This window comes from Bos indicus x Bos taurus, chromosome X (genome assembly GCF_003369695.1).
Source record: "Bos indicus x Bos taurus breed Angus x Brahman F1 hybrid chromosome X, Bos_hybrid_MaternalHap_v2.0, whole genome shotgun sequence".
In the NCBI taxonomy this organism is placed as follows: domain Eukaryota; kingdom Metazoa; phylum Chordata; class Mammalia; order Artiodactyla; family Bovidae; genus Bos; species Bos indicus x Bos taurus.
The window spans coordinates 12,166,387-12,193,183 of NC_040105.1; the positions used below are offsets into that span (position 1 = coordinate 12,166,387).

Consider the following 26,797-nt stretch of genomic DNA (forward strand, 5'->3'; position numbering starts at 1 on the left):
GGAATAAATATTCCAACTCACTTTGCTTCCCAACTCCGATCTCCTGCTGATGCCTATTGGCTGAAATCACCTGGAAACCAGTTGTCAATAAAACCTAATTTGTGTAGCCCATTGTCAACAGTCTCCAGAAGCTGGAGGGACACACAAGGAAAAGAGAGTGCCCAATGGCCCTATAGATTCTTGATGAGGAGATACTGGGAAGAGAATGGATTGCCAGACGGAAATGGAAAGTAGGTGTATGAAATCCTGGTGCAAAAAGCTATGACTCCATGGTGAAAGGACATGCCCCTGAGGATAATAGGTCTGTTCAACACAGTGGAATCAAGGGGTCTTAAGTCCACATTAAGATTGCTTTCAATGTCCTTATATATTAAATATTAAAAGATTAATCATGGCAGCCTTTCATTTCAATTTTTAAGTGGCTTCTGGAGACCAAAGAAAATGATTTACCATCCATTATTCACATTTTATTTTCATTTTTATCTGTATCAATGTGACTTTGTATACATGACACTGACAATTGCATTTACCCTTTCTTTATGGTAACCTATAAATAAACAGAAAAGCTTATTTTCTAAATATATGATGGGAGCCTGTGCAACTAGATTTTTCTAGTATTTACTTAAAAACTGATTTAGTTTTACAATATAATTTGGCCTTATCTTGAAAGCACTGCATTCCATAACAAAAACAGTTTTCCTTAAAAGGAGAAAGAAAAATGGTTACTCAATTGTTTCCATCTCTTTAGTTGATTACATTTCTTGGTGTGCTGGTCAAGAAGCAAACACAACTCAGTATTTTCCAGAGTCAGTCTTATGATTACATTAAATTATCTCTAGCTCTCTTCACAAATTTTTCTCTGACAAGAAAATCTTTCCTTTGTGTCAATTTTTTTAAAAAAATATGGAACGCTTGACGAATTTGCGTGTCATCCTTGCGCAGGGGCCATGCTAATCTTCTCTGTATCGTTCCAATTTTAGTATATGTGCTGCTGAAGCGAGCACCCTTTGTGTCAATTTAATTCTCCCCTCATTCATATTTAGCAATTGATCCAAGTCATTTGGCATGATTATTCAACATGCTTTTATTATTAAAGTTAGGAACTTTAAAGTTGAATTAGGTTTTCTTTTCAGAAGCTCATATGATAATTTCCCATCTGAAAAATAATAGGATCTTGCTTTCTTCACCTACAAATATTTTGTATACACTATCCATCATCAATGAAAAATATCTTTTTTCCCATGTTTTCCTAAACTAATGTGAAACACTGAATACAAATTATAATCCTCTCCTTGTGCTCAGTTGCTCAGTCATCCGACTCTTTGAGACCCCACGGACTATAGCCAGCCGGGCTCCTCTGTCCATGGGATTCTCCAGGCAAGGATACTGGAGTGGGTTGCCATTTCCTTCTCCAGGGGATTTTCCCCTGACAGAGGGGTTGAACTCACATCTCCTGAATTGGCAGGCAGATTCTTTACCACTGAGCCACCTGGGAAGGCCACCATCCTCTCCTCAGAATTAAGTAAACTATTATATATAAATGGCCTCATGTGACTGTGATAGTGGAAGCATTTATTCAAGAATAACAATAGCTTACATAGCTGGAGTCCTCAAAGTTTATATGGCCCACTAACCCAAACAGGGGTGGTAGACAAGGAAGGTGACACATCTCCTATTTTATTGAATGGAAAATGGAGTGCAGAGTAATTTGTCTATGATTTTAGAGCTAGTAAGCAGGAACTAGAATTTGGATATCCATCTTCTCAATTCTCAATATCACGTGCCATAAATGTACAAGCCTGGAGGGAAATAAGGTTTATGACTGACCCACATGTTTTTTGAAGGTTCTCTTAATGGAGACTCCATCCATTTTTTCCATCCAATTTACCAGGATTTCCCATCATTTATGTATCCTAGATCCATCCATGGCTACTATATGACTGTCCTAAAACACAGAGATAAACCATCTCTGGCATATTTTAGACAACAGACTTTATATTCTTGAGGGCAAGAATTACATCGTCCTTTTACATTCTTATATGAAGTGAACTAATTCAAGCATCTTGGTCTCTGAGAACCTGGAGTTAAGTGGTGGAGTGGGGTGAGAGGAGGAAGAGAGGGAAAAGGGAAGGATGATGAGGAGGAGGAGGTGAAGAGAAACTTTTGATGACTATGTTGAATACATTAATCCTATTTAACTTTTTTCCCCCTAGCATTTAATAACTTGTCAGGATGCCCCTCTGACTTTCTACTTCCTTTATTAACTCTGCTCGTCTTCATCTTAAATTTTCTTTCTGTTCTATTCCAGTGGGGTGTCATAGTGTAGCTTTAATCCAGATGATATGGGTACTATTCCTGGCTCTCTGTAGTAAGATTTTTTTTCACTTTAAAACTTACTTTTGTCTCAAATTAACATTTGTTGTTGTTGTTGTTCAGTCACTAAGTCGTGTCTGATTCTCTGTGACCCCATGGACTGCAGCATGCCAGGCTATCGTGTCCTTCACTATCTCTTGGAGTTTGCGAAAATTCATGTCCCTTGAGTCAGTGATACTATCAAACCATCCCATCCTCTGTCACCCCCTGTTCCTCCTGTCTTCAATCTTTCCCAGTGTCAGGGTCTTTTTTATGAGTCAGTTCTTCATGTCAGGTGGCCAAAGGATTAGAACTTCAGCATCAGTCCTTCCAATGAATGTTCAGGGTTGATTTCCTTTTGGATTGACTGGTTTGATCTTCTTGCTGTCTAAGGGACTCTCAAGAGTCTTCTCCAGCACCACAACTTGAAAGCATCAATTCTTCAGTGCTCTTCAGCCTTCTTTATGATCCAACTCTCACATCTGTACTGGAACAACAATAGCTTTCATTATATGGACTTTTGTTGGCCAAGTGATGTATGGCCTAGAGGTTTTCCCTACTTTCTTCAATTTAGGTCTGAATTTTGCAATAAGGAGTTCATGATCTGAGCCACAGTCAGCTCCTGGTCTTGTTTTTGCTGACTGCATAGAGCATCTCCATCTTTAGCTGCAAATACTATAGTCAGATTTCGGTATGACCATCTGGTGATGTCCATGTGTAGAGTCGTCTGGGTGTTTGTTATGACCAGTGTGTTCTCTTGACAAAACTCTGTTAGCCATTGCCCAGACTAACTCTGTTAGCTTGTTACTCCAGGTAGCTCCTGACTTCCTACTTTTGTATTCCAATCGCCTATGATGAAAAGATAATCATTCAGTTGTGTACGACTCTTTGCGAAAACACAGACTGTAGCCTGCCCGGTTCCTCTGTCCATGGAATTCTCCAGGCAAGAGTACTGGAATGAGTTGCCATTTCCTTCTCCAGAAGATCTTCCCTACCCAGGGATCAAACCCAGGTCTCCTGAATTGCAGGCAGATTCTTTACCAACTGAGACACTGGGAAATCCCATCTATGATGAAAAAGGACATCTTTTTTTGGTGTTAGTTCTAGAAGGTCATGTAGGTCTGGATAAAACTGGTACTGATATTATTTATTCATATTTACCAATCTATATAGCAATTTCTATGTTCACTACTTTTACTTGTATCTTATACCTTCCTTCTGCAGTCATTTTCTCTTTTTTTGAAATACTATTTACCTCTAAATTTTACTTCTCTTTTATCTCTTTTTTAAATACACACACACACACACACATTTGGCTGACTGGGTCTTCAGTACAGTTCAGTTTGTTGCATCAGTCGTGTTTGACTCCTTGTGACCCCATGGACTGCAGCACGCCAGGCTTCCCTGTCCATCACCAACTCGTGGAGCTTGCTCAAACTCATGTCCATCGAGTCGGTGATGCCATCCAACCACCTCATCCTCTGTCGTCCCCTTCTCCTCCCACCTTCAATCCTTCCCAGCATCAGGGTCTTTTCCAACGAGTCAGTTCTCTGCATCAGGTGGCCAAAGTACTGGAGTTTCACCTTCAGCATCAGTCCTTCCAATGAATATTCAGGACTGATTTCCTTTAGGATGGACTGGTTTGATCTACTTGCTGTCCAAGGGACTCTCAAGAGTCTTCTCCAACACCACAGTTCAAGAGCATCAGTTCTTCAGTGCTAGTTTTTTTTTTTTCTTTTAATTTTTATTTTTAAACTTTACATAATTGTATTAGTTTTGCCAAATATCAAAATGAATCCGCCACAGGTATACATGTGTTCCCCATCCTGAACCCTCCTCCCTCCTCCCTCCCTATACCATCCCTCTGGGTCGTCCCAGTGCTCTAGCCCCAAGCATCCAGTATCGTGCATCAAACCTGGACTGGCATCTCATTTCCTACATGATATTTTACATGTTTCAATGTCATTCTCCCAAATCTTCCCACCCTCTCCCTCTCCCACAGAGTCCATAAGACTGATCTATACATCAGTGTCTCTTTTGCTGTCTCGTACACAGGGTTATTGTTACCATCTTTCTAAATCCCAGTGCTAGTTTTTTTTTGTGGTCCAACTCTCACATTCATACATGACCACTGGAAAAACAATAGCCTTGACTAGATGGACCTTTGTTGGCAAAGTGATGTCTCTGCTTTTTAATATGCTGTCTAGGTTGGTCATAACTTTCCTTCCAAGGAGCAAGTGTCTTTTAATTTCATGGCTGCAATCACCATCTGCAGTGATTTTGGAGCCCCAAAAAATAAAGTCTGACACTGTTTCCACTGTTTCCCCATCTATTTCCCATGAAGTAATGGGACCAGATATCATGATCTTAGTTTTCTGAATGTTGAGCTTTCAGCCAACTTATTCACTCTCCTCTTTCACTTTCATCAAGAGGCTTTTTAGTTCCTCTTCACTTTCTGCCATAAGGGTGGTGTCATCTGCATATCTGAGGTTATTGATATTCCTGGCTTGGAAAATTTTGAGCATTACTTTGCTGGTGTGTGAGATGAGTGCAATTGTGCAGTAGTTTGAGCATTCTATGGCATTGCCTTTCTTTGGGATTGGAATGAAAACTGACCTTTTCCAGTCTTGTGGCCATTGCTGAGTTTTCCAAATTTTCTGGCATGTTGAGTGCAGCACTTTAACAGCATCATCTTTTAGGATTTGAAATAGCTCAACTCGAATTCCATCACCTCCACTAGCTTTGTTTGTAGTGATGCTTCCTAAGGCCCACTTGACTTCACATTCCAGGATGTCTGGTTCTAGGTGAGTGATCACACCATCGTGATAATCTGGGTTGTGAAACTCTTTTTTGTACAGTTCTTCTGTGTTTTCTTGCCACCTCTTCTTGCTATCTTCTGCTTCTGTTAGGTCCCTACCATTTCTGTCCTTTATCGAGCCCATCTTTGCATGAAATGTTCCCTTGGTATCTCTAATTTTCTTGAAGAGATCTCTAGTCTTTCCCTTTCTGTTGTTTTCCTCTATTTCTTTGCATTGATCGCTGAGGAAGGCTTTCTTATCTCTCCTTGCTATTCTTTGGAACTCTGCATTCAGATGCTTATATCTTTCCTTTTCCCCTTTACTGTTTGCTTCTCTTCTTTTCACAGCTATTTGTAAGACCTCCTCTGACAGCCATTTTGCTTTTTTGCATTTCTTTTTGATGGGGATGGTCTTGATCCGTCTCCTGTACAATGTCACGAACCTCCGTCCATAGTTCATTAGGCACTCTGTCTAATCAGATCTAGTCCCTTAAATCTATTTCTGTGGTGGATTCATTTTGATATTTGGCAAAACTAATACAATTATGTAAAGTTTAAAAATAAAATAAAATTAATTAAAAAAAATCTATTTCTCACTTCCACTGTATAATCATAGGGATTTGATTTAGGTCATACCTGAATAGTCTAGTGGTTTTCCCTACTTTCTTCAATTTAAGTCTGAATTTGGCAATAAGGAGTTCCCGTATACATATATCCCCTCCCTCTCGAACCTCCCTCCCATCTCTCTCCCCATCCCACCCCTCTAGATTGATACACAGCCCCTGTTTGAGTTTCCTGAGACATACAGCAAATTCCCATTGGTTATCTATTTTACATAAGTGTAAGTTTCCATGTTTCTCTCTATATACATCTCACCCTCTCCTCCCCTCTCCCTGTGTTATAAGTCTGTTCTCTATGTCTGTTTCTCCATTGCTGCCCTGCAAATAAATTCTTTGGTGCCATCTTTCTAGATTCTGTATATATGCATTAGTATACGATATTTATCTTTCTCTTTCTGACTCACTTCACTCTGTGTAATAGGCTCTAGATTCATCCACCTCATTAGAACTGACTCAAATGGGTTCCTTTTTATGACTGAGTAATATTCCATTGTGTATATGTACCACAACTTCTTTATCCATTACTAATAGCTATTTTAAACCATAAAAGTTTGGGGGATCATATATCATATATGATCTACACCCATCAATTAACAACTAAATGTGCATGACAGTCACATAGACAATTAAAATAGACAACATTTGCTCTAGGTATTAATTATTTTAAGTGTGCATAACATTAGAAACTTAGAAGATAATAGAAGAACACATCTGCATTATCACAATATTGATACTTGTAAGCCAAAAATAACAAAAAGCATAAGGGGAATATTAATAAATTTATATTAGTAATACAATAACCCCTTCATAGATCACAGGCTTGTCATGGCAAAAGGGCTTGCACAACTCAGTGAAGCTATGAGCCATACCATGCAGGGCCATAAAGGTTAACGGAGTTTTATCAAGAGAACACACTTTTTTCCACAAACCCAAGAAACAACTCCACACAAGGACATCACCAGGTGGTAAATACCGAAATAAGATTGTTTATATTCTTTGTAGCCAAAGATGGAGAAGCTCTATACATTCTGCAAAAACAAGACCTGGAGCTGACTGCAGCTCAGATCAGCTCATTATTGCAAAATTCAAGCTTAAGCTGAAGAAAGTAGGCAAAATCAGTAGGCCATTCAGGTATGATCTAAATCAAATCCCTTATGATTATATAGTAGAGAAGATGAATAAATTCAAAGGGTTAGATCTGGTGAAAGAAATAATTGCTCAGTCATGTCCAACTCTTTGCAGCCCCATGGACTGTAGCCTCCAACATCCATGGGATTTTCCAAGCAAGAATACTGAAATGGGTTGCCATTTCCTTCTCCAGGGGATCTTCCTGACCCAGGGATCATACCCGGATCTCCCACATTGCAGGCAGACTCTACCATCTGAGCCACCACGGAAGCCTTAGGTCTGGTAGACAGAGTGCTTAAAGATCTATGGATGGAGGTTTATAACACTGTAAAAGAGGTGGTGACCAAAACCATCTCCAAGAAAAAGAAATGCAAGAAGACAAAGTGGTTGTCTGAGGAGGCTTTACAAATAGTGGAGAAAAGAAGAGAAGTGAAAGGCAAGGGAGAAAGGGAAAGATGTATCCAACTGAATGTAGAGATCCAGAGAATAGCAAGGAGAGATAAGAAAGACTTGTTAAGTGAACTATGCAAAGAAATAGAGGAAAACAACAAAATGGGAATGACTAGAGATCTCTTCAAGAAAATTGGAGCTATCAGGGAACATTTAATGCAAGGATGGGCATGATACAGGACAGAAAGAGAAAGGACCTAATAGAAGCAGAAGAGGTTAAGAAGAGTGGCAAGAATACACAGAAGAACTATACACAAAAAAGATTTAATGACCTGGATAACCATGATGGTGTGGTCACTCACCTAGAGCCAGATATCCTGGAGTGTGACGTCAAGTGGCCCTTAAGAAGCATTACTATGAACAAAGCTGGTGGAAGTGATGAAATTCCACATGAGCTATTTAATTTCATAAAAGATGATGACTGTTTAAGTGCTACACAAAATATGTCAGCAAATTTGGAAAACTCAGCAGTGAGCCACAGGACTGGAAAAGGTCAGTTTTCATTCCAGTCCTAAAGAATGTTCAAACTACCATACAATTGTGCTCATTTAACATGCTAGTGTAGTTATGCTCAAAATCCTTCAAGTTAGGTTTCAGCAGTTTGTGAACCAAGAACTTCCAGATGTACAAGTTATGTTTACAAAAGGCAGAGGAACAAGAGATCAAATTGCCAACATTTATTGGATCATAGAGAAAGGGAGAAAATTCCAGAAATTCTTCTGATTCATTGGCTACACTAAAGCCTTTGACTATGTGGATCACAACAAACTGTGGAACATTCTTAAAGAATTGGGAGTACCAGACCACCTTACCTGTCTTCTAAGAAACCTGTATTCAGGTCAAGAAGCAACAGTTAGAACCAGACATGGAACAATGGACTGGTTCCAAATTGGGAAAGGAGTATGTCAAGGCTGTATATTGTCACCCTGCTTGTTTAACTTATATACAGGGTACATCATGCAAAATGCCAGGCTGGATGATGACAAGCTGGAATCAAGATTTCCAGGAAAAATATTAACAACCTCAGACATGCAGATGATACCACTCTAATAGCAGAAAGTGAAAAGGAACTAAAGGGCATATTAAAAAGCAAATACATTACTTTGCTGACAAAGGTTCATCTAATCAAAGCTATGGTTTTTCCAGTAGTCATGTATGGATGTGAGTTCACTTCAGTTCAGTCACTCAGTCATGTCCAACTCTTTGCAACCTCATGGACTGCAGCACAGCAGGCCTTCCTGTCCATCACCAATTCCCGGAGTTTACCCAAACTCATGTCCATTGAGTCAGTGATGCGACCAACCATCTCATCTTCTGTCATCCCCTTCTCTTCCTGCCTTCAATCTTTCCCAGCACAGGGTCTTTTCAAATGAATCAGCTCTTCACATCAGGTGACCAAAGGATTGGAGTTTCAGCTTCAACATCAGTCCTTCCAATGAACACCCAGGACTGATCGTGAGAGTTGGAGTATAAAGAAAGCTGAGCACTGAAGAATTGATGTTTTTGAACTGTGGTGTTGGAGAATACTCTTGAGAGTGCCTTGGATTGCAAGGAGATCAAACCAGTCAATCCTAAAGGAAATAAGTCCTGAATATTCATTGGAAGGACTGATGTTAAAGCTGAAGCTCCAATATTCTGGCCACCTGATGTGAAGAACTGACTCATTGGAAAAGACACTGATGCTGGGAAGGATTGAAGACAGGTGAAGGGGATGACAGAGGATGAGATGGTTGGATGGCATCACCCACTCAACATGAGTTTGAGCAAGCTCTGGGAGTTGGTGATGGACAGGGAAGTCTGGCATGCTTCAGTCCAAGGGGTCACAAGGAGTTGGACATGACTGAGTGACTGAACTGAACTGAACTGATGAGGGTGAAAGAGGAGAGTGGAAAAGCTGGCTTGAAACTCAACATTAAAAAAACTAAGATCATGGCATCAGGTCCCATCACGTCACAGAAAACAGAAGAGTTAAAAAGGGGGAAACAGTGACAGATTTTATTTTCTTGGGCTCCAAAATCACTGCAGATGGTGACTACAGCCATGAAATTAAAATCCACTTGCTCCTTGGAAGGGACGCTATGACAAACCTAGACATCATATTAAAAAGCAGAGACATCACTTTGTGACCAAGGTCTGTCTAGTCAAAGCTATAGTTTTTCCAGTAGTCATGTATGTATGTGAGAGTTGGACCATAAAGAATATTGACAGGTGAAGAACTCATGCTTTCTAATTATAGTGCTGGAGAAGACTCTTGAGAGTCCCTTGGACAGCAAGGAGATCAAACCAGTCAATCCTAAAGGAAATCAACCCTGAATATCCATCGGAAGGACTGTTGCTGAAGCAGAAACTTTAATACTTTGGCCATCTGATGCAAAGAGCTGACTCGTTGGAAAAGACTCTGATGGTGGTAAAGATTGAGGGCATGAGGACATGGGGGTGGCAGAGGATAAGATGGTTGGATAACATCACCAACTCAATGGACATGAATTTGTGCAAACTCCAGGAGATGGTGAAGAATAGGCCAGCCTGGTATGTTGCAGTCCATGGGGTCACAAAGAGTCAGACACAACTTGATGACTAAACAACAACAACAGTGCAATAAATGTGAAAAGCCAGAAACTGGAGAAAGATATCTGTAAATATTTGGCAAAACTAATACAATTATGTAAAGTTTAAAAATAAAATAAAATTTAAAAACTTAAAAAAAAGGTATCTGTAACATATATTACTAGCAAAAGATTGCTAGAAAATAGATTTTACACATAAATAAGGAAAAAGAAACAACCTAATTGAATAGTTTTCAAAAGAAAGAAACAGATTTTTCATAGATATAACACAAATGGTCAGTAAATATATTGAAAAGGTATTCAGGCTCATTAATAATTAGATAAATAAACATATACAGACTAAAAGCACAATGAGATGCTATTTAACATTGGCAGAAATTAAGAAGTCTGACAATGCCAAATGTTGCTGAGCATATAAAGAAACCAGAAACTTTCTCTCCTATGGTGAGAGTACCAATTATTAGAACACTGTAAGAGACAACGTGGTATCAGCCAATGAAATGAAGCTGTGTGTACCTTAGGATTCAGTAACTCTCCCTCCAAATATGCACATGTACGGGAGAAGAAGTGAAGAAGAATATTACGCAGCAGTATTTATCATAGCAAAGCACCTGGCAACAACCCAAAAGCCCATCCATCAGCAGTGGAATGGATGAATAAATTGTGAAATGCTCAGAGAACGGAGCAATACGGTGTGAAAATGAATGACTTCTTGCTACGTGCAATAACATAATATGGACCAAACAAAATAAGTCACAGAAAAATACAATCTCATTCAATTTACGTATGCATCAAAACATGAGAAACTACACAATATGTGTGTATGTGTGTGTTAGATAATAAAGCAAAGCAGGAATATGATGAGATCTTAGATTAGCATTCAGGGGGCTTCAGAAGTTTTGGTTTTCTATGTCTTACACCATATGTGGTTACATAGAAATTTGTTTTATCATTATTCTGCATATTCTATGAATATTTCACATACATATTTTAATAAAAACGTAATACTTCATAATATACCATTTTCAAAAAGCAACTTAAAGTATTAATCAGCCTGGCCTATGAGTGAGAGCTCAGTCGCATCCAACTCTTTGTGACCCCATGGAGTGAAGCCTGCCAGGGTCCTCTGTTCATATTTCCCAGGCAAGAATACTGGAATGAGTTGCCATTTACTCCTCCAGGGGATCTTCACAATCCAGGGATCGAACCTGCATCTCCTGCATTGGCAGGTGGATTCTTTACCACTGCGCCAGCTGGAAAGCCCTATTAATTAGCAGTGGAGTTGATTAGAAATAGAGCATGAAAAAGAGTAGTCTGAGAGCTTGAGATGTCTCCATCAGTCCATTTGAGATAGGATCTACTCAACTTTTTCACATTTCAACCATATGGTAGAGATCCTATACCTCTAATATCTCTAATTTCTGGTTTATCCCTGTTTATCATGAAACTTTCCAGGCAAAGTGCACACAAGAAGCTTACACATCACTCAGTCCACATGGGTTACGTGGCAGCCTGATAGCAACATTTTCATTCTATGTGGTTTCTATGTCAGGTTTATATTATATACAGTTAGTACGTCACATCCTAACATACTTGGGGCACAGAAAAGATTAATCTTGTGAACCAGCCAAGCTAATAACCAAAGTTTAAACTGATGAATCCATAGGCAAATGCCACATTTTGAAGCTCTTAGGTGTCAGTAAGCTGATCTCTGCAGATGATACCCTGACCTAGAGACCCGATTCCATAGTATTTATTTTTCTTACCTTCACATATGGATCATAAGTCTCTAGAGGATCAAAATACTGTTGTATTACTTTGCCTCATCTTCAGAGAAATACACAGTATTTTGTATATAGTAAATGCTTGATTAATATTTGTTGACTGGTTGATTGACAGAACTGTTGATTACCTATATTCTTTACTGTCAGTATCTATACTACACTTTACAACAATAATAAAAATGCCATCATTGAATACAATGAATGGAACTCCATTTCAACTACTAAGTGCTAGATTACTTGCAAATGTAAAACTATTGCTATTGTCCAACTGAAAATAATTCACTCTTTCAAAATCAGCTTCTTTTCAGTCTTCTGTGAACTTAGATGAGGCATTTTATATGGGTGGGGGCAAGCATCATCAAGTCAATAATGAAAAGTTAAAGCCTGAGAACTCCCCAAAAGAAAATTTCAGCAAGAGTATAATAATAACTAAGGTGATGTCGAAGTGGTTTTTGCATCAGTTGCAGAACCAAACTTAGGAAAGTCTAAGACAAGTGATACTGCAGCAGTCAATCTTATTGTTATTCATTATTTTCATTTTTAGAATTGTACCAGAGAAGGAACCTTTCTAATACATTCAAGAGGGACTATATTTGATTTATCCTCCAAATTATTGTTTGCCTTCTTCATGTTTATGAAAAGAAATGCTGTATTTTTCACATTAGCCAACAGAGAAGCAATCATTTGTATGAATCATCACTGGAAATAGAAATTGTTTCAAGTGCTGGACACATTTGTGGTCTGTAAACATTGAGCACTAATAAGCAGAAGAATTCCAATCATAAAATGATTTTTCTGACTTCTAAGTCATTTTATCCAGAAATGCTCTGGACAGACATCCAATTGTCTGCATGGAACCAAGAGCAGTGATTTCACATTTACACTTCATGGTCTTGAAGCCTGCCTCTCTGTATGTGGAGCATCTTTATTCATACCACAAGATTAAGAAGAGAGAATTTAGCTGGATTTCTAAAAATTAAAAAGAATAAATGTAGGGTGACATCAGCTCTTTAGGCATCCTTGCTCTGTAGACAATGTTGGACATTAAAAACAGCTTTAAAGTCCTGAATACTAGTAGCAGTGCGAACTATGCTTCATTTTTTTACCTCCATGCTAAAATTCCAGCCCTCCTATCAATTTATTTAACCCAATGCAATGGGCTCTACAGTGTGCCTTTGATTTCCGATATAACCACTGCAAGGAGATGAAGGACATAAAGGGCCAGTGAAGGACCATGCGAGTTGAAAGCCAGTTGCTGACTCTGCAGTGGTAGCTTAGAGATCTAAGATTTAAGAGACAGACTCTCTGTCTGATCCCTGAGATATTACATATAGCACCCCTCCGCCCCCCCCCCCCCCCAAAATGGCAGGAGCTTCCCTGGTGGCTCAGTAGTAAAGAATCCGCCTGCCAATGCAGGAGACACAGGTTTGATCCCTGGTCCAGGAAGATCCCATCTAAGATGCCACAGGGCATCTAAGCCTGTGGGCCACAACTATTGAGCCCATCCTCTGGAGCCCAGGAGTCAAAAGTACTGAGTCCACGTGCCATACTACTGAAGGCTGCGCTTTAGAGCCTGTGCTCCACAACAAGAGAAGCCTCCGCAATGAGAAGTCCATGCACCGCACTCCCCACAACTAGAGAAACACCTGCACAGCAACTAAGACCCAGCTCAGCCAAAATAAAGAAAGAAAAATTGTTTTAAATGGCAATCACTAATCATTGATCTCACAAGCTATACATTTTAACAAGTATCATAATAACCATGCAGGCTCATGTCAAAAGATTTTCTCACTCAGAAATCTATTCTAACCTAGGGCCCTCTAGTGAGGTCTTTTGGATACAGAAGAATTTCTCCTGAAATTCAGAAGGTGCATTTTATCAAAGTGAAATTGGCTTTATCATTTTCTGTGAGGAAGCATCCTTAAGCAACTAAAGATTTGGTAAAACAACTTCTTGCCCTAATTTACCTCAAACCTCTGCTTCTCAGTTGGTGTCAATTATAAATTAATGATTCCTTTCTTAATCACTACTTCATCTTTTCAATGGAAGACAGGATGCTCATATTTGAGAAAGGACCATGTCTCTTCATGAAGACCTGTAAGAGTTCATGAGGCAACCTGATGCAGGATATTGATCTATTAGACATCTTTCAACTCTTTTCCTAAGGAAATAGACTTTGAGACTCTTAATAATGGGTTTTTCATTTGACATTCGTGTGTATGAATTTAATGGAGACCAAAATTCCATCAAGAAAGAGGCATGACTGCAATGGAATTATAAACATAGTTTTAAAATAGTTGGGTATATAGTAGCTTCTCAGTGACTTGAAAAATATCAGTCATACATATGATAAGAAATAAGTCTGTTCTCTGGATAGGGAATATAGAAAGGATGACTTTGTCACTTAACAGTCATGTGGACTTGGGAGAATTGATCAACTTACATGAGCTTTACAGGGAAGCCCAGCATGCTGCAGTCCATGGGGTCACAGAGTCAGACACAACTGAGAGAATGAACAACAACAACAAATTCCTCACTGGAAAAAATAGTGAGAAATCATTGTTCTGCCTACACATGGTATGTATGTTTGTGTGCTACAAAGCACTATGTATGTTAGAAATGTATCAATGTCTGTAAACAATACTTATGTTCAAATGATACTGATGTTCATAAGAAACATCTCTTTGTTTACATCTATTTAGAATCTTTAAACATGTAGTATCATATAGACCAAATACTGTGTATTGATCCTTATGATGTTATAGGAAGGGTCAGAATCTTCTCATTTCTCTGATGAGTACAAAATGAGGGTTCCACATGCCTTAACCAGCTGTGATTTAGTGAATTAGAACCATAGGTGGATTTGACTTCGGGAGTCCATTGCATTGCAAATATGACCTTTTTCAAACTCCAGAGACTTACTCTCCTTGAAAGTGGAATTGTCCAAGGGACAGAGTGAAAACATGAATTTTAGCAGTCAAGAGATGCTAAGAACTGAGATTAAGAACCCAAAACACACAGTCAGCTATGATTTCATAAGACTTTCAAGAGTATTCTATATTTTATATAGCAATATTATCTTCCATATTTTATATATTATGACAGTGAAGCTCAAATGACTTGCCTAAGGTCATGTAACTGATCAGTGTTAGAGGTGGTACCTAAATTAAGGACATCCGGTTCATAGTCTCCTACTTGTATTTTCATTTCATGCTATAGACCCCCGAGCCACTGAGCTGGCTTTTCTTTCAAATAATTATATTCTCAACTTGTTAATCCCTTAACAAGTAATTTTTGACAGAATGATACATATTTAAGTATATTGGTTTTTTCAAGCAGCACTTTTGGGTGCTTTCAAAAAACTACATTCTAATCACCATCGATACCATTATGATTCCTGTCATTAACATTGAATGGATGGATATACTACGGTAGAAAAAAAACCAGAGGCCCTCCCCTCCCCCATCCATTACAAAGCTCACTGAAAAAATGAAAGTTGCTCAGTCGTGTCCGACTCTTTCTGACCCTATGGACTATACAAGTCCATGGAATTTTCCAGGCCAGAATACTGGAGTGGGTAGCCTTTCCCTTCTCCAGGGGATCTTCCTAACTCAGGGATCGAACCCAGGTCTCCCACATCACAGGCAGATTCTTTACCAGCTGAGCCACAGGGGAAACCCAAGAATACTGGAGAGGGTAGCCTATTCCTTCTCCAGGGGACCTTCCCGACCCAGGAATTGAACTGGGGTCTCCTGCATTACAGGCAGATTCTTTACCAACTGAGCTATCAGGGAAGCCCCACAAAGCTCATTATCTAAGCAATAATTGTACACATGTATACATGCAATGGTGACAAGCTCTTTGAATCAAAGTTGCTGAGTAGTAAAGAAATCTGTAATAGGGAGAGTTGACAGAGTCATGCAGGTTAGGAAAGCCCTTCTTGAGGAAATGACATTTGAAAACAGATTTGAGAAATAAGATATGCAAAAAAGACAAAATGAGAGGCATGAGCACTCTCTGGGATTATGCAAAATGGCAAATGTGAGGGACTAAAAAAAGACCAATATGGTTAGAAGAGAAGGAATAAGATGAAGGACAATGTGCTGCTGCTGCTGCTGCTGCAAGTCACTTCAGTCATGTCCGACTCTGTGCGACCCCATAGACGGCAGCCCACTAGGCTCCCCCATCTCTGGGATTCTCCAGGCAAGAACACTGGAGTGGGTTGCCATTTCCTTCTCCAATGCATGAAAGTGAAAAGTGAAAGTGAAGTCACTCAGTCATGTCTGACTCTTAGCGACCCCATGGACTGCAGCCTACCAGGCTCTTCCATCCATGGAATTTTCCAGGCAAGACTACTGGAGTGGGGTGCCATTGCCTTCTCCGGAAGGACAATGTAGGCATGGGCCAGACCATGTGGCACTTTCAGATCACGTTAAGTACTTTACTTGTTCTGCCCAAATATCAATAGAGAGTCATCATGTTAATCAGAGGGCATGACACAATCAGATTTTGATTTCTGAATAATTGTTCTGGCTGCAGTGTAATAATGAAGTGGTGGAGGATCTGCTGTTGGTGCGGGTAGAGAAGTAAGGTAACTATTGCTGCAATCCAAGCAAGAGATAGGATAGCTCTACTAGGGTCATGGAGGCTGAGACAGAAAGAAGTGGACAGACTTGGTAAATATTTGAGAGAGAAAATCAATAGGGCTAGGTAAAGACTGAATACGGTAGGTGATGGAGAGAGAGTCTTAGAGTTGATGCCTTAGCTTTTGTTTGGTGATAATGAAATAGGAGCAGCAGAACAGAAACAGGATTTGAAGGAAGTATTAAAACCTTGGTTTGGACATGTGGACTTTATGGAACCTTTGAGACATTCAATGGGAATTGTTTAGGAAGAAGTTGGATGTGTAGGTCTGCATGAAAGTGAAAGTGAAAGTGAAGTCGCTCAGTCGTGTCCGAGTCTTTGCGACCCCATGGACTGTAGCCTACCGGGCTCCTCCGTCCATGGGATTCTCCAGGCAAGAATACTGGAGTGGGTTGCCATTTCCTTCTCCAGGGGATCTTCCCAACCCAGGGATCGAACCCAGGTCTCCTGCATTGCAGGCAGACACTTTAACCTCTTAGCCAATATATTTGTGTGTCATCTGCATAAAAGGAAAATGCAAATTATAGATGTATATAGTATTGTCTAAGAGAGTGTAGAATGAGAAGATGAGAGGACCTAGAATACAAACTTTAGAAAATCCAACTAATATAACCCAGGAGGATGAGGAAACGCTTGCCAAGGAGACAATACACTAGGCAAGCCAGGGGTGTACTGTGTCACAGGGTCTAGAGAAGAAAGCCGTTGAAGAGAACAGAATGGTGGCTGCTAGGGGTGGAGGACAGGGAGAAATGAGGAGCTGCTAATCACTGGGTATAGTTTCAGTGATAATAAGATGAATAAGTTCTAGAGATGCACTGTATAGTTCTGAGCCTACAGTTAAGAACATTGTACTTTACACTAAAAAATCTGTTGAGAGAATAAATTTCAAGCAAAGAGCTCTTTCCACAATGAAATAAATATAAATTTAAATAAAAGAAGGGAAAAGAGATGTTAAGTGCCATGGAAATGTCAAGCAAGATGACAACAGAAAAAATATCCTTCGGCCTTAGTTACAAGGAATTCATTGGCAAACTCAGGGAGAGCCGTTTCTATAGATTGACAGAGCTGGAATCCAAATTGAGGAGAGCTGAGAAGTATAATGAGGAGGTTACATTAGGTCTTCTCCAAAGTTCCCTCCAACTCTAAAATAATATATACTTTGATTTCATGCTGCTAGCCAGAGTCTCCCTTTGTCACAGGTTTCCCTACTCACTCTACTCTCGGTTACTAACATTGAAAGAAATGACTGGCAAAGACTTTATTACTTGAAGCATCATTACAACCTCAAAAGCTTTTTGGATAAATAATTTTCCTATACTTTTACATATATAGTTTCACTTTTGGAAAGAATCTTGAGCACAAAAAAAATCTTGTATGATTTTTCCATAGCACCAACTGAAGAAATATATTTCCAGGAATTGATTTTATTTTTTGGGTCAGGACTGCAGGGATAAAATCAGGTCTAGAGTTTCCATGTGGATGAATTTGGAAGTGAACAGATTCAAACTGCAGTCCAGGGATGTCTCACTTTACACTAGACTGTTTTTCTTTTAAACTGAATCAGTTTTTCTGGGTTTTGTGAGTTAAGAAAACACTTTCAAAGAACTGATTTTGTATGTAAACAGAATGCTTGCGCACTGCTGCTTTTCATCTAAAGAAAGGTCCTATATTCTCACTGTCTTGGTGAGATAGAAATCTGATAAAAGGGCATACATAACATTGCCACTCAAAGTGTGATCAGTGGGGCCAGCACCATCAACATCAGCCAGGAACTTGTTAGAAATGCAGAATCTCAGGCACCACCTCAGACCTACCAGATCAGAATATGCATTTCAATAAGACCATCGTGATTTATGTTAAGATTAAAAGGTAAAAAGAATGTGCATTTTTTCTTAGAATTTCCTTTTTGAAATCACAAAATTCCTTGTTACTCTGCTATGATATTTAAACTTATCCATGCACATATTAGTCATTTATGGAATAAAAATTAATCATCTTATTTTATTTTAAAATTAAGACCTGCAGTGGAGTGCCAAGGAGACGGACAAAGTATATTTTGCAGACAAACAGTAGGTTACTCACCCAGCTCATGGCAGAACATGAATTTTTCATCTCCCCTTGCCAGAAGTTGATAATTACTTACACTGAACTATTTATCCTTCCTCTTTTTTATTAATAATATTTGTAAGTTTAATTTGAAATAGCAAGGTTACCTGTCATGCTTTTTGTACAGGATTTATAAACTTGCACTATTTTCTGTCTCTTTAGCCAATTTAGGAGAAGAACATTTATACTTTATGACTCATCCCTGGTGATTAACATCTGTAATGGGCAGAAGAAACTCAACCTGCAGTCTCACCCTTCCTTGCTCCAGCTCTTACTGGGAGCCCTAGTCTAACCTTTAACCAGGGCAGGAAAAGATTGCTACTGCCCCCTGCCGGCCCATTTTGTTTTTTCTTTATTACAAATCCGTGACTTGAAGAGGATGCCCAAGGATTTTGAGCCGCTAAAGAAAGCTCAGCGAAGGGGCTTTCCCTAGTAAAGAAGTAGAGAGATTCTTTGGGAACAGGTAGCTAAAATCAAATGAAAACACTCAAGGGGCGAGGAAGGTATAAAGGGCTTATAAATTAAATTATCGATCCTCAAGAATCATTTTCTGCATATGGGTTTCTCTATGCCAAGGAAATGTCCCCTCCTTTCAGCACAGGATTCCTCTTTTGCCTCTAGGTTCCACTGGTAAGGAGTAGACTACCCACTCCCCTACTGTAATTTCAGTACTATCGATTCTGTTCTCTGCTTCGCCCAATTTTCTTTTCCCACGCCTAGATCGTATTCCCTTCTTTTTTCTGCCTCAAACTCCCGTCCCGCCCACCCACCAACAGACTCGCATTTCCAGGAGCTCAGACCCTAGCCTCCTTCACCCTCTCCATCTATCCTGACCTCTGCTCCTCTCTGGTCATCACCGCACCCCTTCAGCAACCCTTCGCTGAACAGCCAGTCACTCCTTGCCTTCAAATAGCAGGCATGTCCGCTCTGGAATGCCTCTCCCCGACCCCCGCCCCAAGCGACTGAAAAAGGAAACATGCGCACTTCAGAGCTAGGAGCTGTCCGAGTGCTGAAATTTATCGGCTGGGTAAGATCACGTCTCCGTTTCTGTAGCCCTCATTCCAGCACAGGATCTCAGCAATTTTGCCCTCTTCTTCCTACCCACTCTAGCACGCAGAGTCCTTTCTTATCCCTCATTTGCAACTTCTTTTAAAAAGAGAACATTTTCTAGAGAAAAGAGATTCGCTAAATAGAAAGGACATAAAACAAAAGCCACTGCAACCGACTTCCAGCATGGCATTGTCACCAGCCCCCTTTGCATGGTGATGTGATTAAGGTAGCAGCATTTTTATTATTCAAGAAAAGCAGCTGGGGATCCATCAGTTCTAAGGCTTTGTCTCTCCTGGGTTAACTGATGGTCCTAAGCCCCCGTTTGACCTGACCACGATGCCTAGTACTGGTACTTTTTGTTTTTTCTCAGCAAACTGTACAAACCCAAATCTCTTTTTGATTTTCAAGGAAACTAGATTCCTGCCAAATTTTGAGTCTGGACAATAAATAGATACTTTGTCCTAGCTTCTTTCTGGAATCATTTCGGGAATATTTTCCACAAGCATCACAGATACAGGAATGAACCGGCAGCTAGTGAGCATTTTGACAACCTTGTTTGCATTTTTCTTAGAGACAAACCACTTCAGGTAGGTGAAACGACTTTGCATGCTGATATTTTCCACATGAAAACTGTTTGAAAGAGAATGTGCCATGTAATTTTTATCTATTTTCCTATGTCCTGGACCATATTATGCTAATTTTATAAAGGAGAGTTAGAGTTCTTTTGTTCTTTTAAAAAGCTTAATTATGGTGGGAAGGTGGTAAATTTTCACAAAGGCAAGTTTTACGATGCATAATCCTACTTTATGCACTTGAATGCTTTTTCACAGCCAATGTGGTATTAAGATACTCTGATGAGTTGCATGCTCTTTATATTTCTATATAATGGTGATTTTTTTGTTTTCAAATTCTTCTGCAAGTCATTTAAAGGGATTATTGAATGCAATGCTTTTCATATGGTGCAACTGATTGAATTAATTTGCTAGGAGCATGCTCATTTTATAGAAAATATAAAAGAACCCAAATTCTTAGCCAACTTGGGACTTCTATTGTATTTCAATAACTAGATGCATACTATGAGAACTACAATTCAGGAAATTTCTTGAAACATCAAAAACATTTAAAAACTCATGCTATCACTGTAGTCTACTGTTCAATAAATTCAGAAACGTTATTGCCTATCAAAACAAAATTAATATGACATCTTTGTATTTATCCATGCATGAGAAATGGACTATGCATAATTAAAATAAGCAAGAAATCATTATTTGCATGCTTGCATTTTCTACTTAATTTATAAATCATTTAATCAATTGATACCTCAAAATATCAGATTATTAGCAGTAAGTGAAATAGCCATCCTAATAGCTAAGAGGTTCTGAGACAAGATAGAGATAAGAGATGTTCATACAACAAAGTATAGGACTCTTCATTTAATTTTCACCAAATTTTATGGTATTTTTTCACAGAACCAAGAGAAATGGAACATATAGCAATAATGCTATGAGTACTGGGAAAACCCTCTATGTTCCTTTCAGGTTCACACCTCCTACTATGATTAAGAAAAATCGTAGGCTGGGTTTTATTAGAATCACCATCATCATCATCTTCATCACCACCACCATCACCATTATAATCAAATAATACTTGATTAATCAGATGAATCTGCTTATGGGAATGTGAGTATTTCTAGGTGATTGTATCAATTTTAACTTTTACCAAATGTCTGTATCATCTTTGCACTTATATTTAATATTACTTCTTTGAAAAACTGTCAAGAATGTGGTATTTTCTTAGTGATAAGAATTAACAAGATTATTTGTTAAACTATTGAAAATAAAGCTTGAAAATACATACTTTGTCGAAGAAATCAACATTCAGTCAACAACTATGTATTGTGAAAGAATTCATTACATTACAAACCAAATATGCTCTTTTTATAAGCCTTTTAAGGAAAATAGAAATCTGAGAAGTTGTCCAATTACCATTTAGTGTCTTAACAATGCAAAAGACAAACTGATTTAGAAGTTCTTTTTCATGAACACTTTACTAGAAAGTCAACAATTTAAATGCTAATATATAAATAACAATGATAAAATAGAAGTACAGACATGCTCACTGTTGACCTATTTTAGAAAGAAGTTAAATTTACAAGTGAAGATTTTCTTTTAGACAACACATTGAAAATAGCTGAAAGTTGGAACAGAATCTAGCAGGTGAGAAAATAAGCAATGGGATAATTAGTTCACGGTTTACTTTGTTCTGCCCATCTTATTATATATATGTAGAGGACTTACATTAGGGGCTGAAATGCTGGAAGAATATTTTGAAAGTCATGGGGAAAGGAGACAATCACATAAATTTTAGAAATTATCATTATTTCCCTGATGACACTAGAAAGAGCTTTATATATCCATAAAACGTATAACCTAAAGCTATGCATGCTGTGTCATCTTAAACATCTTATGGCAAAGTTTGGTAACTTAGGAAATATGACTCAGGATTTATACCACTTAAAGTTACCTCAAGACCATATACAAGTTAGGAAGTTGACCAAAAAGTTTATAATTTTTTTCTTATTAACATATCAAATATATTTATAAAACACAATGTCAAACATTGTGTGAACATTAGTTCTCAGGTGATAAGAATGGAATTGTTGCTAAAAGAGTTAATGATGTGTTTAGGGCGGCTTTCTGCAAAGACCATGACTCCAGGTCTGGAAAACAACCTTCACAGACCCTATCTCCTTCAGATTTCTTGGACAAATTAATGGGAAGGACATCAGGATATGATGCAAGAATCAGGCCAAATTTTAAAGGTAGGTTCCACTTAAACTTATGTTAATTAAGTCTATGGGAAGTCCAGATGCTTGAATACACTGAAAACAAGTTTTCAGGACTTTTTATTATGAAATGAAAACAAAAAGCACAGTATTCATTTCATTTTCCCATTCTTTCAAACTAGTTGATTTAATAGCTTAAATTTTATGTGTTGTTTGCACACAAACACATAAACTTGCAAAAACTTTCCTCATTTGTGTTATGTTCCACAAGGAAAACTAAAACCTGAGATTATTGCCACATTCCCTATGTTATCTTGAGTGGGAGTGTGACCAGAAACGAATATAAGAGCAAATGATGGATGTGATTCATATGAACGACTACACCAAGGTCTTTGGTTTGGGTTTTAAATACCTACTCCTAAAATGAAGTTTAAAATTCAATATATAACATGCCATTATATATACTTTCAAGCCCTCATTTTTAAACTTTGTAAGAAAAGGCTCTAATTGAATATATTACAAACTATTGGGTCCTCTTGTTTAAGCATTCTCATTGTTTATTTGAAATTATTTATCAGAAATTAACAAAGAAGATCATAGAATTGTAAAGTGCATATGTCAAAGATGGTGGATACTGTCTTTGTTTGATTAGAAACAAACCAAAAACTTTGGTGTTTTTGTATGTTTAGCATTACAAAAATGTAATTAATAGTCTGCAAAAATTACTTTTGATATATTTGATTAATTTTTATTCTGAATCAGAAAAATACTGAAATAAGAAAGAACCAGTTATTTATTGAATTGTTTTGATGTTTTAATTTTAAAACATATTTTAAATAAGTGCATTTTATTTTGTAATTTAATTTAAAATAATGCTGTGTGAAATATTTATAATATTTTATAAAATGATAAACCTATCTAGGTATTATGTCATAATTCATGCATTGCTTTGGTTTTGCTTATTAACTATTTAATTGGATTGCTTTCCTTGAGGGTTAATTAATTTTTATTATTGGCAAATATGAGCATGAAAACTAAATTCTAAATTCCTACCTTTTTTAAATGTTGCACCTCTGAATATACCCAGTGAAGGGCACATTACTTAAAGAAACATGTAAGATTTTTGACAAAACATTTTGATTTATAGATTAAATATAAAAAAGAGACAACAGAACTTAGTTCAAAGCTCAATTTTCCTAAAAATCTTCATGTTCACCCCATTTCATATTAATTTTATGGTTACTGGAAGTCAATATTTGAAATGAAATCCTATGAGTAACTAGTTGAGAATCAGCTTTGTCAATGAGACTGCTCACTCATACATTTATTCACTGAGCCATCTAATAACTTTTTAATCTGAACTACATACAAAAAACTACTGCATGCTTTGAAAACTTGAGAGATGTAACAGGTTTGGATGCTACCACCACAAATTTCAGTGGAGAGAGCAGATGTTACACAAATACATGTATAATAATATAATACATAATACTAGATAGAAAGAGATATTAGGAAGTACAGAGAAAATACTACAGGATTCCAACAAAAAGAAAGATGACTTTCTATTAAGCTATTCATGGAAAGTTTCATAGAGAAAGACCAGAGATGGAACTGTTTCAAGTTCATGAGAATCCTGTTTAATAGTAGTTATTAACATTATTTTCCAGAAATAATTTTTTGAAAGGGAAGAAAAGTACAAAGAGTAATAAAACAAACACCCATGTTGCTAGTGCTACTTTCAGTTCAGTTCAGTTCAGTTCAGTCGCTCAGCTATGACTGACTCTGCGACTCCATGGACTGCAGCGCGCCAGGCTTCCCTGTCCATCACCAACTCCCGGAGTTTACTCAAACTCATGTCCATGGAGTCGGTGATGCCATCCAACCATCTCATCTTCTGCCGTCCCCTTCTCCTCCCACCTTCAATCTTTCCCAGCATCAGGATCTTTTCTAGTGAGTCAGTTCTTTGCATCTACTTTAAGTGACCACAGAGAATAAGCAATACTTTTCACACCGTTTTTTTCTGGTTCTTTTGGGGATGTCACTCTTTGGAAATGACATTTCTCATGATTCTAAAGAATAAAGAAATGAGGAGAATATCAAGTATAGCAAAGCATGGCCATATTTTTTAGATCTGTCCTAAAGACCCAAGTACAGGATGTTTCAAAGACTTATCAAAGGGAAATAGGTAAATATAACTTAGGACTCTTAACATTAATGAACTTTACTGACTTTTCTCTCCCTTTCCCTTTAACTCTCACTTCAATGAACCCTGATACTCTTTCCTAAATGTTACTTAGATGGACTGTTTATATCAGAACAATTATAGAACAGCTCCCACAATTCTCTTTACTGTGAGGATTTTGGTTTTTCCTGGATGTAAAACATTCCCCACTATTTTAGACAGATGTGATCTTCCCTCATTAGTGTTCCCATGGAAGTTTATATGTCTAATATAGTTCTATTGCATATTTATGATTTATCAACCCATTGCCATACCACACCTTATTTTATATATATATATATATATATATATATATATATATATATAAAGAAACCCTCCTTTTCTCCAGAATGAGGAAATAAGGACCAAGAAAGAAAGGAAAATGCAGATCAATTTTTGAAAATTAGTGCTTACAATAAATTGTAGTAGAAGTTGAGGGCGGAGGGAACCTTTTTAAGAAATGAAGTATAATTCACTCATGGTATTTGTTAGTTTTAGGTGTACAGCATAGTGATTCAGGTTTTTTTGCAGATTACATTCCATTATAGGTTACTATCAGATATAGGTTACTATCAGATATTGGCAAGGGGTGGGAACTTCTGAGGAACCTACCAGTGGTTCTAGTGGCCAGCAAAGATGATTTTAGCTGAGTTGAGGAGAAAGAAATAAAATAGATAATAAGGAACTTGTAGCAATAAGGAGACTAGGAAAACAATAGTACTTACTATAGCTGATTAGCAATGTATCAATGAGAAATTTTATATAGTAGATAGATATGAAAGGTGATTAGGAAATGTGATTGTATCTGGAATAGTGATAGACTCCCTGTAAATGCCCAAACCAAACTATGATCACAATAAACATGGTGACAATGAAGACAATGATACTGAAAATAACAATAATGATGATTAATAAGAATACAAAAGGGCAAAATCTGACCACAAGAATACAAGCAAAAGCCAAATATGGGCTGTTGAGGAAAAGGGAATGGCTTTTCTAGAAGCTGTAAGAAATAACAGCATATGTCTCTGTTTTCTTTGATGCCATGTACTGGCATGGGAAAAAAAGTGTATATGCACAATTTTTCTTATTGGAAGAAATTTTTCCTGCATACTTTCAAGTCAGTAAAATACTTCATGTCTATTCCATATCCCTAATGGGCTCTGAAAGATGTCATAATGGGCATATATACAAGAAAGGAAGATGGATGTATGCTAGAAAAGGGAGCCAGAAATGATTCAGACTTAGACTCTGTAATTGAGAGCCATTCTTAGAAACTATCAAAAAAAAAAAAATAGCTTTTCTGATGTGCTGAAGCATAGTGTATAAACAAAGTCATGAGTCAGAGCTGCCAATTGCATTCCATCTATGAGATCCACAGAGACTTGGGTCAGATCTCGTCAAAACATAAATTTTGAAAATCCTCACTTCAGATAAAAACACAAGCTATATCTACTCACAGTTACCTGTGTTGAAACCATGGTAAATGTTGATTCTGTGTCAACAGAGAAGCCCTTTTCCCCACTTGGGTGATTTGTCTCATTCTCAGTTGATTTATCATGGTGTTATTCCATCATCCTATCAGATATTCCTTTGTCAGTATTATTGTATCTTGAAAATGCCACTTTAAACATTAAGCTTTTCAAGAAGCCAAATGAAATGCTCAAACCTGGGCATAATGCATTAGTTCTGATTTTCTCTCTTTGAAACAAAGCCTTTATCTATTTTAACGAAATTTTCTTTGAAAAGAAAATTAACTTAGAGTTATATCCTAAGTTTCATCCCAATGTGAATAAATGCATTTCACCAGAACATTCATTTTGGGATAGGATCTGGAATAGATAATGCCAGGAGATAATTATTCCCTCCACTTTTTTGTTCATGCCATGCACACTGATTTTTTCCCCATATCTGGAGACCTAAATTTGAAAGTGTGATGTGTGACATTAAAACCTACATTTGCATGCAATATGGTTTCCTTTATTTCCCAAGGAGTTATCAGCTCAAAAGGTGTTTCAGATGCAAGTAAGAAACAGATTCACTTCCAAAAACCTCGAGGTCTTCAGGTTTCTCCCCTTGAAAAGTCTCTTGTCTGTAGCCAACAGGAGCTCACATCATGTGTTGTGCTTATCAACCCCTGTAGGGCATGGCCTGAGCATAAATGTCCAGCAGGGACACTTGGAAAGAGTGATTCTCTCAGATGGTGGTAATGAAGCCCTAGCACAATCATTTCTTTGATCACCCTGGTAGATGCAGGCATCAGATATTACCATGGATTCTGAGAAAAAGAATA

The 26,797-nt window shown here is 37.9% G+C and overlaps 1 protein-coding gene and 1 non-coding gene across 4 annotated transcripts in view; one reads left to right on the top strand and one right to left on the bottom strand.

Annotated features, from left to right (window-relative positions):
- Positions 1–897: 897 nt before the first annotated feature.
- On the bottom strand, positions 898–1,004 carry LOC113888321. Its single transcript, XR_003509947.1, has one exon. It is a non-coding gene; the product is annotated as a U6 spliceosomal RNA (small nuclear RNA).
- Positions 1,005–19,242: 18,238 nt separating this feature from the next.
- GLRA2 (glycine receptor alpha 2) overlaps positions 19,243–26,797 on the top strand; it is a 211,339-nt gene continuing 203,784 nt past the window's right edge. The window contains exons 1-3 of one of the 3 annotated variants that reach the window (XM_027534633.1): positions 19,243–19,475; positions 19,907–20,085; positions 22,186–22,319. In XM_027534633.1, coding sequence (XP_027390434.1) covers positions 20,018–20,085; positions 22,186–22,319 — 202 coding nt within the window. In that variant the 5' untranslated portion in view covers positions 19,243–19,475; positions 19,907–20,017. The other 2 variants (XM_027534635.1, XM_027534634.1) reach the window with 2 other exon arrangements.